At 38.9% G+C, this 17,153-nt stretch overlaps 2 protein-coding genes across 2 annotated transcripts; one reads left to right on the top strand and one right to left on the bottom strand.

Annotated features, from left to right (window-relative positions):
- The first annotated feature begins 3,877 nt into the window (after window positions 1–3,877).
- gamt (guanidinoacetate N-methyltransferase) lies at window positions 3,878–8,283 on the top strand. Its single transcript, XM_022737823.1, has 6 exons — window positions 3,878–4,134; window positions 5,986–6,131; window positions 6,273–6,336; window positions 6,590–6,657; window positions 7,003–7,113; window positions 8,026–8,283. Exons 1-6 carry the CDS (start codon window positions 3,957–3,959, stop codon window positions 8,164–8,166), a joined length of 708 nt encoding a protein of 235 aa, XP_022593544.1. The 5' UTR covers window positions 3,878–3,956; the 3' UTR covers window positions 8,167–8,283.
- A 2,629-nt stretch (window positions 8,284–10,912) lies between these two features.
- Window positions 10,913–16,370, bottom strand: ndufs7 (NADH:ubiquinone oxidoreductase core subunit S7). The gene is made up of 8 exons (XM_022739277.1): window positions 16,299–16,370; window positions 15,485–15,521; window positions 14,666–14,737; window positions 14,442–14,562; window positions 13,380–13,559; window positions 13,009–13,055; window positions 12,653–12,741; window positions 10,913–11,427 (listed from the first exon to the last, which is right to left on the bottom strand). The coding sequence occupies exons 1-8, from the start codon at window positions 16,312–16,314 to the stop codon at window positions 11,330–11,332; spliced, it is 660 nt and encodes a 219-aa protein (XP_022594998.1). The 5' UTR covers window positions 16,315–16,370; the 3' UTR covers window positions 10,913–11,329.
- Window positions 16,371–17,153: the final 783 nt, after the last annotated feature.

Below are 17,153 nucleotides of genomic sequence, written 5' to 3'. Positions count from 1 at the left end.
ACTGAGCACTCATAGGTTGGAACATGTTGTCAGGCATTGCAGCTGCAGTGATCCGATCACAAGATGGTGTCTAGTTTTACATTTGAATTTGTAACTTTTTCTATTCACTCACTGTGTATGTATTGTTATGAATATTTTATATGTTATGTTTACTTTCTCTTTCCTAACTGAGCGCTGAACAATTGCAACAAAGCAATTTCTCTGCAGACAACAATAAAGTTTATCTTATTCTGATTTGAAACGTGACTCAGTAGTAACTGCCACTAGGGGGCTAACATGGTTTTCCAATTGGAAGGACATATTTTCAGAAAATAAGATGTGACATAAATGTGTAGCCTAATGGGTTTTTAAACTCAAAACAATTTGTCATCAACCTGAGGGACTGACTTAAACTCAAATCATAAATAACATGATGACAAATAGGTTACCATATTTAACTCTGCAACTGTGTCCAGTGACATCAGACTATCACACATTAGACTATCTTTATGAAAGATTCGCAATCTAGCTGTTTTCTATGACCTTGCACCAGTCTATTCCCTTTAAGGATTTATTTTGACATAACTCTTATTTTGGGCACTTAGTCATGTAAGATTCTGGAAAACATGAGTCACATTTTTGATACGACTTCTGTTGAACAAATCATCTGTAATGTGAATTGAAGAACATAAGGGACCTCTGTCCTCTGCACTGACTGATAATGAAATGAGGGGTTATCTGACTGACCTGTGGAAGTCAATCTTCTGCCCTTTGACTCTGATAAGTGGACGTCACCTTTAGTTTGAGTTTGATGGAGAATTGCTGAGGACAGCAGTGTGTAAACATGAGTGACAACACAGCGAAAGAACAATGCAGGACACATTTGGTGAAACAGGTCACTTAATAAAACAGCTAGTCGCAAAACTGACACTGCATTGTTTTGAAAAATAAATGTGGGTGACAGTATAACAAAGTGGGAGTGCTTTTTGTCTATACCCTTCATATGATGATTTATGTTGGGAAATTTTACAACACTCAAACAGAAGCAAAACTAAGAGATAGGCAGAAACGTTGTTATTGATATATTATAGTGTCAAAACATGGAAATTAAAGTAATATTAGGATCAATTGCCATAGGATATTTAATTTAATGTAATACTTGAACAGTGAGATGAAACAGGACACTCAGTTGACAGTTTAATAGGTACACTTATCTTGGACTAATGCAGTCTGATACAAGAGTTATAATGTTCAGCTTTTATTGACGTAGTCTTAGAGAGGTGTTGAACCAACTGTATGATCATTTTGGAGGATGTAATTTGTAGTGCTGTTGACATTTACATTTACTCATTTGAAAGATACTGTTATCCAAAGCAATCAGTGTCTTTCTCAAGGGCAGTTTGGCATGAGGACAGGAGGAGCTGAGGATCAAACAGCCTATTGTATTGTACAGAGCTGCTTCCTTTGTTACTATAAATAGGGTGGACAAAAGAATAAAAACGGATAGTAAAATGAGTTTTACTTAGGTGTACTTAGTAAACTGCCAACTGAGTGTATTCATAAAACATAGTTTCATGCACAACAATTAAAACAAGGGTCTTAGGTGGCTTTAAATATTTTGCAGTGATTTAGTCATCATGTGGCTTTAAGAAAGGCTAAGCCAAAGTAGAGAAAGCAGCAAATGCATGTTCACCTTTATGCTTTAGTTTCGACCTTGGACCAGTTAACAGTTCCTGTTCTGAGCACGAGGGTCTTTATAATGGTGTGAGGGGTTAGCAAATGTGTAATGTTTTGTAATTCATATTATGCAGATCCTTAACAGTTACTGTAACTGAAATCAATGGAAATGATCTTAGTCGGGTTTTACTCTCAGGTGACCAAGTGGTTCTGCAATTAAATATCAACATTTACCAAAGTGAGATATTTCCTGGGATTATAACTCATCAAATGGTTTCAGATGGGCTTTTTGGGGTCTGTGACATGACAACACTTGAGAACCGCAGAATAGGAGTAATGGTTTATTGTTTCCAATGTCAGGCGGCTGTGGTTGCTGCATGAATGTGAGTTTCTGTGGAAATAAGTGCGAATGAAGAGCCTCGTGTAAGAGTGGTAGGTGGATGAAAACCTGCGATTTGATGAGGATCCACTCAGCTTCACCTAATGGGAGTGAAGTGGATGATGGGTAACCGGGGCAGAGGGGCTGTGAAGATGATCAGGTGATACATTTTTGACCATCACGCCGTCTCATTGTGCTGTGAGTCATATAACACACAAGAAAAGGCTAAGTGACATTGAAAAATAGACAAATGCTAGGTTTATACAGGGATTGTGGGTCCCGTTTTCAGGTTGCAAGTAAAATATTTGACTTTACTGACATTTCTATTGATACAGTCTACTCTTCTGTAGTACAGTCTCTTTGTGTTACTCAGGGAATCAGTGACAACCTAAAATCTAAAGCAATTAGGGCTGCACCTAATGATTATTTTCATTTAAATTAATCTACAGATAATTTTCTAGTTTAATCACTCTAATTTCTTAATTATTTCTTTCATAAAAAGTCAAATAAAATAGCAAAAGTCCTGCCGTAATAAATTTCAAGTGATGTTATCACACTCAATGCTGATTTTATATAATGGCATTAGGTCTATAATATCCAAGCAGAAATAATATTTGTGCACCATCATCACTGAGGAGGACGTGGCAGGAAAAGCAGCTGTGGACTTGAGACGGGTGTATTTACAAGACAGTTTAAACTATGTGAACTATTGAAAAAACATTTTAGTGCAGTAACACAATTATGAAGTTTTCATGAGTGTGAATGCTTTTACCAATCTAATAAAGGCTTTCTTTATGCTCCATAACCAGTCGATCAGGCTGCTCAGATAATGTTATGCAACTAACAAATGCACAACATGTGTGAATAAGATCCAGTGCAATGAGTTGACTTCAGCTGCCCATGCTAAGAGAAGAAAAAACAAAGAGCTCTCACTCTGCTGCTAGCTCTGGATACTACACAAACTCTCAAGAGTCTACTACGGCTGAGGGTTGAAGTTAATGCAAAAGCAGGCTACCCTTAGATGCGTTTCAGCAACATGATGCCTGTTCAGTAAATTTTTTCTCAGCTCTGCAGACCATTTTAGTGTCGCTCAGCTTATTGTTTTGGTCTCACTGTAACTTTACTGTTTTGATTTACTACTCTCAATACTTTAATCAACCTTGTTTCCAGCTGCAACAGGCAGCTGTTTTCAGTGAAAAAGCTCTGATAAACCAGCTGCTCTGTGCCCGCTCAGCACCAAATGGCAGATAGGCTATAATTGGTGAACATATAGCGGAGCATTTAAAAGCTGGATATTTACCCTCCGAGTCTGACATGACCAAACCTTTGCTAAAAAGAAAGTGAATGCTGAACTAAAATAAATAATCTTGCTTTACATCTCCAAGATGTTTGCTGACATATTTGTCATAATGAATTTGTGTTGTCAATTAATGAAGAGATGTGCATATGGGGGATTTAGTTCAATGTCTATAGCGTATTGGCAGTTTGAAAAGCTGAGAGTAACAAACTGATATTCCAACAAACTGAGATCATAAGATTTTGATCATTGACATTGAACAAGTGTTATTAAACAATGGCACCCAAACTGAATTTATTTTATTTTTTTAAGTTTAGCATCACTGAGGAAATATCTGGGCCAGAAAAACACTGTAAATCAGTGCAAAACATTTTCACTTTCCAAGAAGGAGCCAGTTATTTACCAATGAGTGAATCATCCTGTCTTCAGAGGATCTCGGCCGCCGCTGTCAGTGCGTGCTCTCTTGGTATGTGTGCGTGCTTTTGACCCGTAGTGAAACTCCTGCAGTGTCAGCACTTCTGAACCCGATATAAACCGCCGCCTCCTGCCTTTCACCCTCTTCTGCCCGTCAAACAGTTTACCAGAACCAAACAACAACCACTGCCTCCTCCATAACAAAACAAAATGACCACCGCTGCACAGCCCATTTTCTCAAAGGGAGAGGACTGCAAGGCCTCCTGGCACGACGCAAGCGCCGGATACAATGAAGCCGATACACACCTGGAAATCATGGGCAAACCCGTGATGGAGCGCTGGGAGACCCCGTACATGCACTCCCTGTCGACCGTTGCAGCCTCAAAAGGTAAAAGTGGCAATTTCAGGACCTCGACGTTGCCGTACATTGATTATCGGACAGCACATTCTCTTGAGTGGCTGTGTCCGATAATGGACTCACATGTGAGTCTTTCCATGTACAACAAGCTGATACCATTTACTGTTACACATTATTCCTAATGGTTTTTACAACAGCCATGAGCCATTCATATTCACCATTTAGAAATGTTTCTGATAGATGAAATAACTTGAATACACTCAAATGATATTCTTTCTTTCTCTACAGTTTGCTATATAAAATGATAGACCTGGGTAAGGTGTACAAAATTTAGATGTATTTAAAAAAGGTAAAGGGGAATTAAATTCCAATTTTGACTTACAAATTTGAACTATTCTTGTACACTGGCCTACTTTATAAGTTTGAAAAACAAATAAACTAGGTTTCATAGAAGTTGAAAAATCCCACAAACAATCTTTAATATGCATTTGTGAAAATATGAATGAGTAAGTTTTTGAAGTTTTTGCACACATGCCTTTCCCTTCATTTTTGGTAAATGATCTTAAGGACACGTGTGAGAGCGTGAGCGGCATGGTGCTTAGTGCTCGGTGAGTACTTCAGCAGCTGTTACACTACTCATGAGAACTGGTCAAGAAGTCTGCAGGGGGAAACAGCTCATCTGCTCATAGCTTTATGTGAAAATAGACTGATACACACACACCGTCACAGACGTGGGAAGAGGGCAAGCATGTGCACCAAGAACTGTCTGCACAACACTGCAAGAATGCACATTTCACTTTAACTTTAACACACTAAAATTTTATTTTAAATCACGTATAGTTTATGACGTGAAAATGCATTTTCTTTCCATTATACTGATGTTTTCCACAAAGCTACAGAATTTCTGCAAGTATATCCAAGATACATTCTGGCCACTCACATTATATTTGTTAACGAATGCATGTCTAAATTCATAATTTGATTTCAGATATCCATCCGTTTTTATATTTTAACAGGTTTTGCGTTTTTTATTTTAAAAGTTACTTTGCATAATTACTTCATTTTACATTACATTTTAACAGTTTTTTTTTTTTTACATGTCAGAGGATATGAACGTGATTTGCACATGTGAAATGGGAAACATTTTCTTGCCTGATTTGCACCAGTCTATACAAAAATGAAAAAAAAATAGAATGTAAATATTAGTGTGTGCTGTTGGGACAGCTGATTATAGGCCCAATAAATCATTATGAAGGGGTCAAGCAACAATAAATAGCCTTTACTCCTCATCTATTTATATGCTTCTCTGAAAGGAAATGAAACCCTTTGGCGTTCAACCACATGTTACAACCAACTGGCTGTCCCTCTACACCCAGCAGAGGAGGAGAAAACTTAAACCAAACAGTAAAACTCACTGTAACATTATCAGACAGTACAGTCTGTCAATAGAGAGACTGTGAGCAGCAATACAGACAGTCAATAATGGCCCAAAATACCTGTATTATGGGAGGTGGGATAGGAGCACTGGAACCCAATTTCTGTTGTTTTGGGGGCATTTTGGCATTTTATGAGTTAGTTAACACTGTGGGGAGTCAGGTATGTGCATTGCATTGTATGTGCCAGGACGTTGGAAACTGAACTTTTGATGGACAAAAAATGTCTCTGAGGTGTTTCGAAGACATTCAACAGTTTGTCAAATCTGTCACAAAAGAAGGGTAAATATTGTACTTAACATTTTCTCACATGAACACACACAGTAACCAAACTATCCAAGGATGATTTAGAGAGAGGGATATTCTAACGTTGAAACACTGGAACGCTTCAGCAGATTTACATTTTTTGTTTGGTTTGTTTTTGTTTCTGTTCTGATTTGTCTGGTAGGCGGTCGGGTTCTGGAGATTGGTTTTGGCATGGCCATCGCCGCCACTAAACTTGAGTCTTTCCCCATTGAGGAGCACTGGATCATCGAGTGCAACGATGGTGTCTTTGCCAGACTGGAGAACTGGGCCAAGTCTCAGCCCCATAAGGTCAGCAGATCGCAACTGATACACTTTATCACAGATATGTTGGATGGACTCTGGTGTGACTGCTTGCTGCTCCAGTGTTTGCTGTTCCTTTCTAAAATGTGATGATGCTGATAAGTGAAACTGGTGTTTATGTTGCTGCAGGTTGTCCCTCTGAAGGGTCTGTGGGAAAATGTTGTTCCCACCCTGCCAGACAACCACTTTGATGGTAAGAAATAAAACAAGACATAGGGGGAACTTGTGGAGATATTCTTTCTGTTTAGCTTGAATCAAAATCAGTAGGTCCAAATCCTTATTCCATATTCTCAAGCTAGAGTGACAGATGAATACAGCTTGAGGTATTTTCACATTTCACTGTTCGGAAGCTAAAAAAACATAAAGTCAGGATAAAAAAATGTCTTTGTAAAATGTATTGATAGACCTTGTTGTGCACTGCTAACACTGTGTCCCTCCTCTCTCAGGTATCCTGTATGACACATACCCTCTGACAGAGGACACATGGCACACTCACCAGTTTGACTTCATTAAGGTAGGTAGTTAAAATCCACATACAACAGCCCAGTAAGTTACACACAGGACGTGGTATGAAAAGTTTAAAAATCTGGATGAGGAATCGCTGAATACTTGGAATTGTTTGCATGAAAAGTGGATTAAACATTGTGAATAATAGTACAAAACATGTACCAATACACAATAGTAATGATTTAAAGTGTAACAATGTTGGTAGTTTGTGCAGACAGACACTGTATGATAGTGATAATATTATTTCTTGTTTCATTTAATACACACAGCAGACCTGCTTTATTTTCTTTAGGTCAAATCCTGAATGGGCTGAAGGACTCATTGATTTGTTGGTGTCTGTGTTTGTCTGCAGGGTCACGCTCACAGGTTGCTGAAATCCGGCGGCGTTCTCACCTACTGCAACCTTACCTCCTGGGGCGAGCTGCTCAAGAACAAATACGACAACATTGAGAAGATGTTTGAGGTAGGTCACCTTCATTACCTCTTCAAGGACAAGAAATCTAACTTAACCCTTAAACTGAACACAGTATGTACTATATACTAATCATTACATCCCTTTTCTTTAAAGAACGTTCTTCTTTCACCACTATTTACAATTTATTTTAATGTTTTGCAGCTGTGAGTAGCTCCAACATTTCATTTGTCCATCAAAAATCAAATGTTCTTTAGTTTGCATACTGACTTATTTGAGTCATTTTTTCACTTTGTCACTGTGAAGGCAGTATATACTTAAATATATACTTAAAAGTCATCTGCTGTGTAGAACAGAGACACAGCTATTATAAAGTTATTGCAACCATTGGTTTTCCAAAAGAAAGAGGTGACATTTGCACAAAATCCAGAGAACAAACATTATGTCCTGCAGGTAAAGTGCATGTTTTAATTTAAGACTTAAATAACCTTTTCTGAGGTGAGGACAGTGAGTTTAAGTTGTCTGATCTCTTAAAGAAGAAATTCAGGGGAGAGTCTTGGTCACCTGTGGTGCAGTAAATAGTGTATTCTGCAATTCTTTTGACGTAAGAAAGGTTAACGTACAAGCTACTGAGTACTGAGATATGATAAATATCAGTATAATCATCAGTCGCTGGTATTGGTTGAACTATACTTGCAGATACTGTACCTGTTGAATCATGGACATGTGTTTCCTGAATCTGAAGTTAGATTGTCCCTGTCCTGCAACATGTATTTCAACAGGACTGTTTAGACTCTAGTATTTGATTGATTTCTGTCACGGCATCAGGGTTGAGCTGAGTGCAACTTGTGTTACATGCTGCGATAATTTCAAGGTAAATGATAAACAGGATCAGGGCCAGAGAAGCTGATACAGCTGTGAGCCTCCTCACACTGACCACCTCTGTCTGTTAATAATTTTCAGGAGACCCAGGTGCCTCATCTGGTCCAAGCTGGCTTCAAGAAGGAGAAGATTAGCACCACCACCATGGACATTGCACCACCCAGTGAATGCAAATACTATTCCTTCAATAAGATGATCACTCCCACCATCCTCAAAGAGTAAAGTCTGAAGAAGCTGCTTTAACCTTTTTTTTATTTTAATCCAATGTGCCTTCTAACCCGACCATCCTGACCTCAGTTTGTTTATTTCACTGTTTCACTCTTTCAATAAACCCCTCCATCCAAACTCACATTTCCAAGTGCTTTATTATACATTTATTTTTATACATAAATCTGTTTTTTTTTGCTTCAGAATTTCAGCCTCTATCTAGACTGTATTTCGTTGATTACAGGTGAATTTTTGGTGTTCAGTGTGGTCAGGCCCCAGCATGTGCCAGCACACTGAGCTTCACCTAACCACTGCTGTATTTTATTCTTCACAGTAACAAATAGGTGAGACAACAGCAGACTGAAACCACCAAAAATGCATTTACACCCCACTGAGCCTCATCTGTTTTAGCTCTTACGTCACCCATTGTCTTTTTTTCCAAGCATAGCCCAGTTTTAGACCAAGCAGTACATATATTACTATATGCTTAACTGCATGCTTTGTCATGGACTTTGTAAAGTAGTCTAAGATACACACGTCTGTCACAGATAAACTCTGCAGTCATGTCATTCCAGTGGAAATTTGACTACAAAATGCCAAAACAGTCATATATACATGTATGTCAAGTGTGGTTTTCTAAACATATATTTTGTACTTTGTGTATATTAACAATATACATGAACATTTAAGAGAAAATGCGTTTGGAAGGTCCTCCTACAATAGTTGAAAACCTGAGAAATTTGAACAGGTTCAATGGCAAAGACCTTTAATTTTACTTAATTAATGATAGAAAAATAAACTGAGAATTAGACCACTGACAATATGTTTAAGTGTGAAATGCATTGGTCTCATACACCTTTACTGAGTGTTTAATGTTCAGCTTTCTGCATAATGAAAAGCCATTATTAAAAATGAATAGTCCAGTAAGATGGACACAGAGTACATTATACAGTATGTTTTAAGTTATGGTCGTAGATAAGAGTGTGTGCTATCTGAACACGTGGGAATAAGTTACCACCTGGCGAGGACACATTAATCATTAGATGGATGGATGATGCAATTCTCAGCTGCAGTCAGGTGGGAAACTACAGCAGCTGGCAGCGCTCAGACCTGAATTGGGAGCACGACTCTTATATTTGAGTTAGTCAGTCTTTTACAGAGAAACATGAAGAGGCAAAACAGAACAGGGAGGAAATTAACACTAGGCCTGCGATGATTAGTCAGTCAGTCATTTTTCAAGCAAAAAATCCAAACATTTTCTGGTTTCAGCCTCAGATGTGATGATTTTGCCGTTTTACTTTGTCATATATGTTCATTACCGGAACGTTTTTTTGCGTTTAGACTGTTGGTCAGATAAAACGAGATGTCAAGATGCCTCATTGGGCTTTGGGAAATGAAAATTGGCACTATTTTCTGCCGCTTTTCATACAGAACAATTCATCAATAAATCAAATAATAATAAATGCATGCATGCAACAGATGTAGCCCTAGATACCACTAATATTTATAAAATTTTTCTGCTGTAGCCTTTTACCCTGTAGGGGTGGGGCAAATTATAGATATTAATTTACATCTTCTTGTGGTAAATGTCATCTGTGAATTGCTGAAAGGCTGGCACCAGTATTATTATATGTTCTGCTGCGGATGTTTGGCTGATTTGTGGCAGTTCAGCCACAGTGAATTTTCAGCTGCTTGACATTTAAATGGTGGCGTGTATTCATGTTATGTGTATGTTAAACTCCAACCAGTGCACTGGCACAGCTGGTTTAACTGGCTGATTTTAGCTTGTCACTGATATACTGATACTGTCAAATAACAACTGACAAGAAACAGTAGAGAGAAATTATTTTCGAGGTAGTTTAGAAAGTGTCCCCACTACATAGTTTCTTAATTTCATATCTTACTCAACTCAGCACATATCCTAGTCACAATTATTTGAGAACCATATTGAAGGGATCTTCATCAAAAATATCTATTAAACAAGACAATACAGGCCAGACTTTATCCATTTTAGATTGTTCTTACTCACAAATATTAATATCAGCCTTGAAAATCCTGTATTGGCCGGACTCATGGACTATGAGTGTTTTCCAAAAGAATTAGTGTATCTGAGAGCCCTTAAAATACAGTAACTACAGTTGTACTTTCCTGCTGCCTCTTTACTGTGACAGAATCCCAGTAACTGTTTCTACATTAAAAAGATTAAAACGTAACACATAAATCAATCTTTAACTAGAACATGGTAACTGTCAATAGGACAGTGTTTTACTTGAATCTCTTTGAGCCTGCACAACCATCACAGCTCAAAAGCACAAAGTTATCCAGAGCAACTTAAAACAAAGAGGGAAGTAGGAATTAAGTGTCTCTCACAAGAACACTTCAGTGTTGCAGAGTGTTGAACCTGTGATTCTGTTGATTCACACTGAAGATGCATAAAAGCAACTCTGCATACATAATTTCAATAGCTGGTTTATAGTTGTAGCCAAATATACTGAATACTGCAGCCGATACAAACCAGTTTCCACACAGCAAGAAAGTCACCACTAACCGGACAACCTGGCATTTCATTTGTTTGCATAGCGCTCCAACATCATGACCTCAATTAAAATGCATTTTACGTCTAAACACTGCTGTGGACACAGACCAGCGAAGGTCAGAGTTGGTGACCACAAGAGCCACCTAGTGGCTCAAACCTGACTCTAATGGTCACAACACTTATTGAGAACAAATGTTACAACAATGCATTTTCATGTAAGCCCAGTTTATTGAAAGTAATATTTATTATATTGTAGTTTGTCACTCATATTTTATGTCTATGACCTATTGAATGTGACATTAAAAATGAGAAAAATAATGCACATGGCTACTTGAATAAAGACAATTCAATTTATAGTTTAAATTCTGACACAAGCACAAACCTTGTAGGTAACAAACTTACATATGTTTTTTCCTTTTACAGAAACAGTCTTCAGATGTCAATATTGATCTACAGAAGTAGCGACACTACACTGAGTGCCAGCTGCTGTGTTTGGTTGAAAATAAGTGCCACTTAACTAAATTACGGCAATGATTTTATTGAAGTTAGTTCTTGCAGCTCTACATGGATGAGGAGCGGTGCTCCAAATGAAACCAGAAATATAACATTTACATACCAGATACACGCATACATATTACAAATTCACTTCCGATACCAGATCTTCATCTTCTTTTCACGTTTGATTTTCTTCTGCAGCTGTAGAGTCCCATAGAGGAGAGCCTCTGCAGTCGGGGGACAACCTGAGGACAGATATAAATAAAATAAGAATATATTGTTTGGAAAAGATTTTAACCTACAGAAGCTTTCCCACAAGTTCAGTCTCACTATAGCATAATTCTCTGGCAGTCCATTTATAAACTGTATAACCCATCCATATTATACAGAGGAAACAACTTATAGTAATCAAACAGCTTGGGATAAAGAAAAAAATGGTTATAATAATCATCCACTTATAGTGATCAGTTTGACCTGGACAGGCACGATCACTATAAGTGATTTCCGCTGTATTTGGCTTCTTATATCACACATTGTTTTTATCAGTCTGTGAGACACTGTTACATAATGACTGGACTGAACTGGTGGCTGCTGCATTTGTAGTAATACTGACAGCAGGACAGCAACATGATCCAGTCATCAAATACTTTCACTATTTATTACAGAAAGTACTTGTGGCACTGCTAATATTATCAGTAGGCTATTCATTAATAATGCAAGTATTTGGGCTAATACTGCTATTAAATCTACTACTGCTTCATTACAGCCACTTCTACATACAATACAATAAATAACCAGCACATCTACTGATAGTTGTAAATTACTAATGTTACAATAAATACTGTCTCTAACTGTCACATGTACAACTGGTTCTTTACCTAAACATGAGCCTTAATTTCAGACCAGAGCTATGGCTACCATGAGCACTGCAATATAGCTGTAATCAAACTGTTGACTCAAACTATTTAGAACAGGACCAACATAGCCAAAAGTATGTGGACACTTAAATATGCCCCTTTTGCGATGATTAAATATCGCTTTTAAAAAATGACAGGCTTTATTCTGCTGCTATAACAGTCTCCTCTTCTTCTTCTGAAACCCAGCTGCAGAGACCTGCTCCCGTTTACCCACAAGAGCATTAGTGAGATCCAACACTGATGTTAGGCAATAAGGCTTGACTCACTCATAACATGACCGAGCAGACATTTTATTCCATCCCAATGTTGTTGGATGTTGTTGAGGTCATGGCTCTGTGCAGGCCACTCACGCTCTTCCACACCAAACTGGGGGAATTGCGAAGCAGGAAAAGGGTCTTCCCCAAACTGTTCTCATGAAGTTGAGAGCCACAAGACTGTCCACATACTTTTGGCATATAGTATATATTTGAGATGTCCCCACAGTATTTTTCATTGCCATTTATAGGGAATTATTTTAGTTTTGATCATTTCCACATTGCACACTCAAGTTTACCTGGAACATAAATGTCCACTGGTACGATTCGGTCGCAGCCTCTGACAACAGCGTAGGAGTAGTGGTAGTAGCCTCCTCCATTAGCACAACTGGAAGAGGAAGTTCACGAGGACACTTCATAAGTTATCAAATTGCTTACTGTAAAGGTTTAGACCCTAACCCTGAACCCAAGACACAATGACTGGGTGAATATGACATTGTACGGTCCAGCATTTTAGTTGAACAGAGTTAATGTAACTATCTGATCAGCTGTGGAGACTTTATGAAAGCAGGAGAGCCTACAGATCATCAAGACAACTGGCAGGTGAGGAGGAGGCCCCTGCCAGTAATATAAATCTCTTCAGGAGGTAACTTACCTTCCCATGGAAATGACGTATCTGGGCTCAGGCATCTGGTCGTACACCTGTTGGAGAGAAGGAGGAGTTTAGCCGCTATTATATAAAGGTCTGACTAAGAACTAATCTGTCCTTTCAGCTGGAGGAAGACTTCATGCCAGTCTACCAATCCATCGACAGGCTGGTCATAATCCAGCCAGCGTTTACACAGCTATACTGTTCTCAGCGCTCCCAGACAGAAACGTCTGAAGAGAGCACTTGGACCTGACAATGTCCTTGAGCAGTGCAGAAACTCCCTCCATTCCACAAACCTGAATCAAACTTGATGCAGCAGTGTTATTTGGAGCAGCTAACATTGCTGCTGTTACATCCCACTCTTTCCCTCCTCTCACCTTACGCAGAGCTGGAGCCATCTTATTGGTCAGCGTTCCTGCCACGATCATGACATCAGCCTGTCGGGGACTTGCTCTGAACACAACTCCGAAACGGTCCATGTCGTAACGGGGCGCCGCCATGTGCATCATCTCCACAGCGCAGCATGCCAGCCCAAAGGTCATAGGCCACAGAGAGCTCTGATGAGGAAGTACAGCAGTGATAAACCAAAAAAACACTGATAGAGTAAACACAGAGACGCAGTAACTTATGGTGCTATGCAGAAAACACACGTTACTTTCTTCAAGTCACTGTTCAACCAGTTCAAGGCCGGCGGAAGCACATGTAGACAAGAGACATCACTTTTAAATATCACTTTAAGAGGCAATGTTAATATTAGTGACATTATTCTCTCTCTCTTGATATTTGTCAGACTATGAATTTTTTTTTTTTTTTTTCAGATTTTTTTCTTGGAAATATTGGGCATGGACGAAATAACACCTTTAGATACAATAGCCCAGCAGTAAATAATCAGTGTTGATGAGAGATGTGAGACTTTCCTTGTTTCCATGACATGCAGTTGTGCTGTGAGTGTGATTGTGACTAATGATCATTCAGATAACAACCCTGGCCTGTTTTTGCCTTCTGTTGCCTTGAAAACAATAAAAACAAATGTATCACTGTTAGACCTCAATGATAACTGTCTGTTTAGTGATGTTTGCTACACAATGATTCAAGTGTGTAGGTGCCTTTACTATTATTGCCTTAACTGCTGGTGTAAATAATAATCAAACTACACCAGCAAACAACAAATATAAGAACCATTCGTCTTCAGTTTCTGGTGAACAGTTTAAAATCGAAGGAACTGAGCAGTTAAAAGGTTCAGATACTATACAAGGTCATAATAAGGACCTTCACGAAAAGATGAAGCAGTGGCAGAACAACACCAAACAGTCACACACAGCATGCTAGAGTCACATCATACATCTCTAAACAGTGGACAAATAAGGATGCAAACATTCATTTAATTTACTCTACACATGCTGGATGTTAACACAGCCAACAGCCACTCATCGACTCACCCTGCGTGCCCAGTTAACCAGGTCATCCAGCTTGGTGATAACATACTCCCCCTTGCTGCTGGCTACAGATGCTGGCTTGGCTGCTGCCACTGCCGTGCTCTTCTCTCTGACTGGAACCACACTGCAACAGAAGGAGGGGAAGGAGCTTTACCATGTGCAAAGTGTTTACAGGGTGTCTGTTCTTCATTCTGATATTTACACCAGGGTATTTTTGGTAAACCCACCTAGTGCTGGTATTCTCGCTTTTAGCACTGCTGTGCAGACTCTTCCGTTGAACAACAAAAACTGAAATAGGCCTGTAGGAGGGACAGTGGGTTAGAGGGAGACATAAGACTAATAATAAAATCAGATGATGGCAAGAAAGAAATTGAAATCTCTATCATAGCATATTCATATTTCAAAAAAGCCAGTGAAAGAAAAGCACCAAAAGACTCTCAGTTCCACAAGAGGGCAACATTGTGATATAGAGATGTGAAATTTAATATCGCAATATATTATGTGTGAAGGACAGATGGACAGATTTCATTGTGGAGGTTGTTGATTTTGTCTGAGCCTCCTAAACTTGATGATGCTTTAAAGGATTAACTTGACTGTTTGTCTGAACAGCAGGCAAGCTGAGCACTCCTGCTGCCAAGAACTAAAAATGTTTTTAAGTGAGGATCCTTTTATCTTGCAATTTTCTTCATTGGGATATCGTCTGACATCAACAGAGTAACTGATAAATTGACAAACGTGTACTAAATAAAAATCGGAAAGGTTGGAGACATGTTGACATGTGTTGAAAGAACTTTATGATCTTATTGATGTTAATTGGCCTACTATAATTTGGATCAATATTCCACCATATTTTTTCTGTCTACTCAGTGTAAATTTAATTAGTTATGCTTTTATAAATGGCGGAACGTAAGCAGGATTAATGTAAGTATGAAAAGCAAACCCAACCCTTGTGAAGGATCATGATACTGTGGTAGTTGCAGGACCAGCAGGACAGAGCTGGATTAAATCAAGTTTCGAAACAAGGAGCAGGATTAGAAGGTTCTTACCTTGTTGAAAAAGAGCCAAACATGGCCAGGCGAGGCGCTGCGAAATAAAAACATTTAAAAAAACTGATGAAAACGTATAACAACAACGATATACCGTGAGTTTTTCAGATGTATAAACTGTTGTATTGCCCAAGCAGTCATCTTGTGGATTCAGGAGTGACATAAATCCTTACTTTGCTAATAAGCAATGCAGACAAATTCCTGGTGGACAAAAAAATTGCACGATACTCCCTATTCCACTATGTTATACACTGGAGTCAAACTGGACACATATGGATATGGACACATTTATTATTGTATTGAGTGGTGCTTGATGTGTTTAATGCATGCCGAATTGTACAGTAGCACTTCGTTATTTCTAAGAGCCCTTAAATAATATTTCAGGCATAATGTTTGAAAATACAGGTGACAACCCAAACTGGCAGAGTTTAAATGGGGAGTTTGGTATGACGATTTGTACATAGCTGATGATACACACTGGAGCTAACGACACGTCTGGCATGGTAGTTCGCCAACAACGTAGATAAAAGGTTAAGTGAAAGAGCCTCTGGATTGTTAAAAGATAGCATGTGTCGTTACTTATGTTCACCAATGTTAGTTCATGTTAGCTAACAGGTTAGCCGCCATGCTAACGCAGACAGAGCAAGGTCAGCGTGCGCATTCACTAAAAGTTCCAAATCCGACTGCCGACACAGTCAAAACATTCGGGGTTGCAGTTTTAAGTGCCGCAACTTTAAATGTCACGGGTATTATAAGTCTGAAAATACAATAATGTTTATTAAAACCATGTCATTTTAGTCAAAACATCACTCACCAACCAACGCCGCCATCTTTGAAATTCTCGTTACGTCAAACTGGAAACTGCTTCCTGTGCCTTACTGAGCTCGAACCGTCGAGGGCGCTGCTGTAACATTAGCAACCGGTAAATGCATGCCATAATACTGTAATCTTAGGTGCCCATCCAGAAGCGCAATCGTGATAAAGTGTAAAGTACTCTCACAAGCGAGAAAACATGACATTGTGCCATTAAAATGAAGAAGATGTCCCCTATGAATTGCAATTCCCAGCTAACAATGTTCGGTTCCGGGAACATTCCGCGAACGTTCACTGTAAGGTGCGAGAGGGCAATTCAGGAAAGTTTTCTAAACGTCTCGAGAACGTTCATTTTTGTCAAAATATGTGGTTGGTCGAACGTTCAATGACGGGATTTCAAAAATAACCTTTAGTGAACGTTCCAGGAACGTTTCTGGTAGGCTATTTTTGAGGAACTTTCAGAGAACTTTTAGGGAACGTTACGTTAAGGTTCTCTGAAGGTTCCTCAAAAAATTAGCGAACGTTCCTGTAACGTTCGTTAAATTTTGGGCGGCTTTGTAGAGTGTAACACACTGTAGTGCAGAATTGGCTGCCCTTTTAATGAAAAAGAAAACGCAACTAAGTCCTAGATGTGTTGCATGTTCTGACTGGGGGCCTGACAGAGAGTCAGTGATTAGATTAGTTATTGATGTTGGATGCATGGCTGATCGATCAGCAGCTCCTACAGCGATGGTTAAATCTGAAGTTATGTGTTGGTAGAGCCCTGTCCTTGTGGAAAGAGTGGATAAAGAAAGGAATTCAGATGCTTTGAGATCTTTGAAAAAACAATCCACTGAAACCTTTTGAAGAGTTAAAC

The sequence above is a fragment of the Seriola dumerili genome, unplaced genomic scaffold, assembly GCF_002260705.1.
Source record: "Seriola dumerili isolate Sdu_G_001 unplaced genomic scaffold, Sdu_1.0 BDQW01000002.1, whole genome shotgun sequence".
NCBI classification, from domain to species: domain Eukaryota; kingdom Metazoa; phylum Chordata; class Actinopteri; order Carangiformes; family Carangidae; genus Seriola; species Seriola dumerili.
The sequence above is the reverse complement of the archived record's forward strand: the minus strand, read 5'-3'. Positions and strand labels throughout refer to the sequence as shown.

Bases quoted from the DNA above. Each gene is read 5' to 3' on its own strand.
- ndufs7 (XM_022739277.1), bottom strand. The intron at 14,563-14,665 runs GTGGGTTTACCA...CTTCTGTTGCAG, and splicing joins AGCGAGAATACCAGCACTAG to TGTGGTTCCAGTCAGAGAGA. The intron at 12,742-13,008 runs GTAAGTTACCTC...TTCCTCTTCCAG, and splicing joins TACGTCATTTCCATGGGAAG to TTGTGCTAATGGAGGAGGCT.
- gamt (XM_022737823.1), top strand. From the start codon at position 3,957: ATGACCACCGCTGCACAGCCCATTTTCTCAAAGGGAGAGGACTGCAAG. The intron at 4,135-5,985 runs GTAAAAGTGGCA...TTTGTCTGGTAG, and splicing joins GACCGTTGCAGCCTCAAAAG to GCGGTCGGGTTCTGGAGATT. The intron at 6,658-7,002 runs GTAGGTAGTTAA...GTTTGTCTGCAG, and splicing joins ACCAGTTTGACTTCATTAAG to GGTCACGCTCACAGGTTGCT.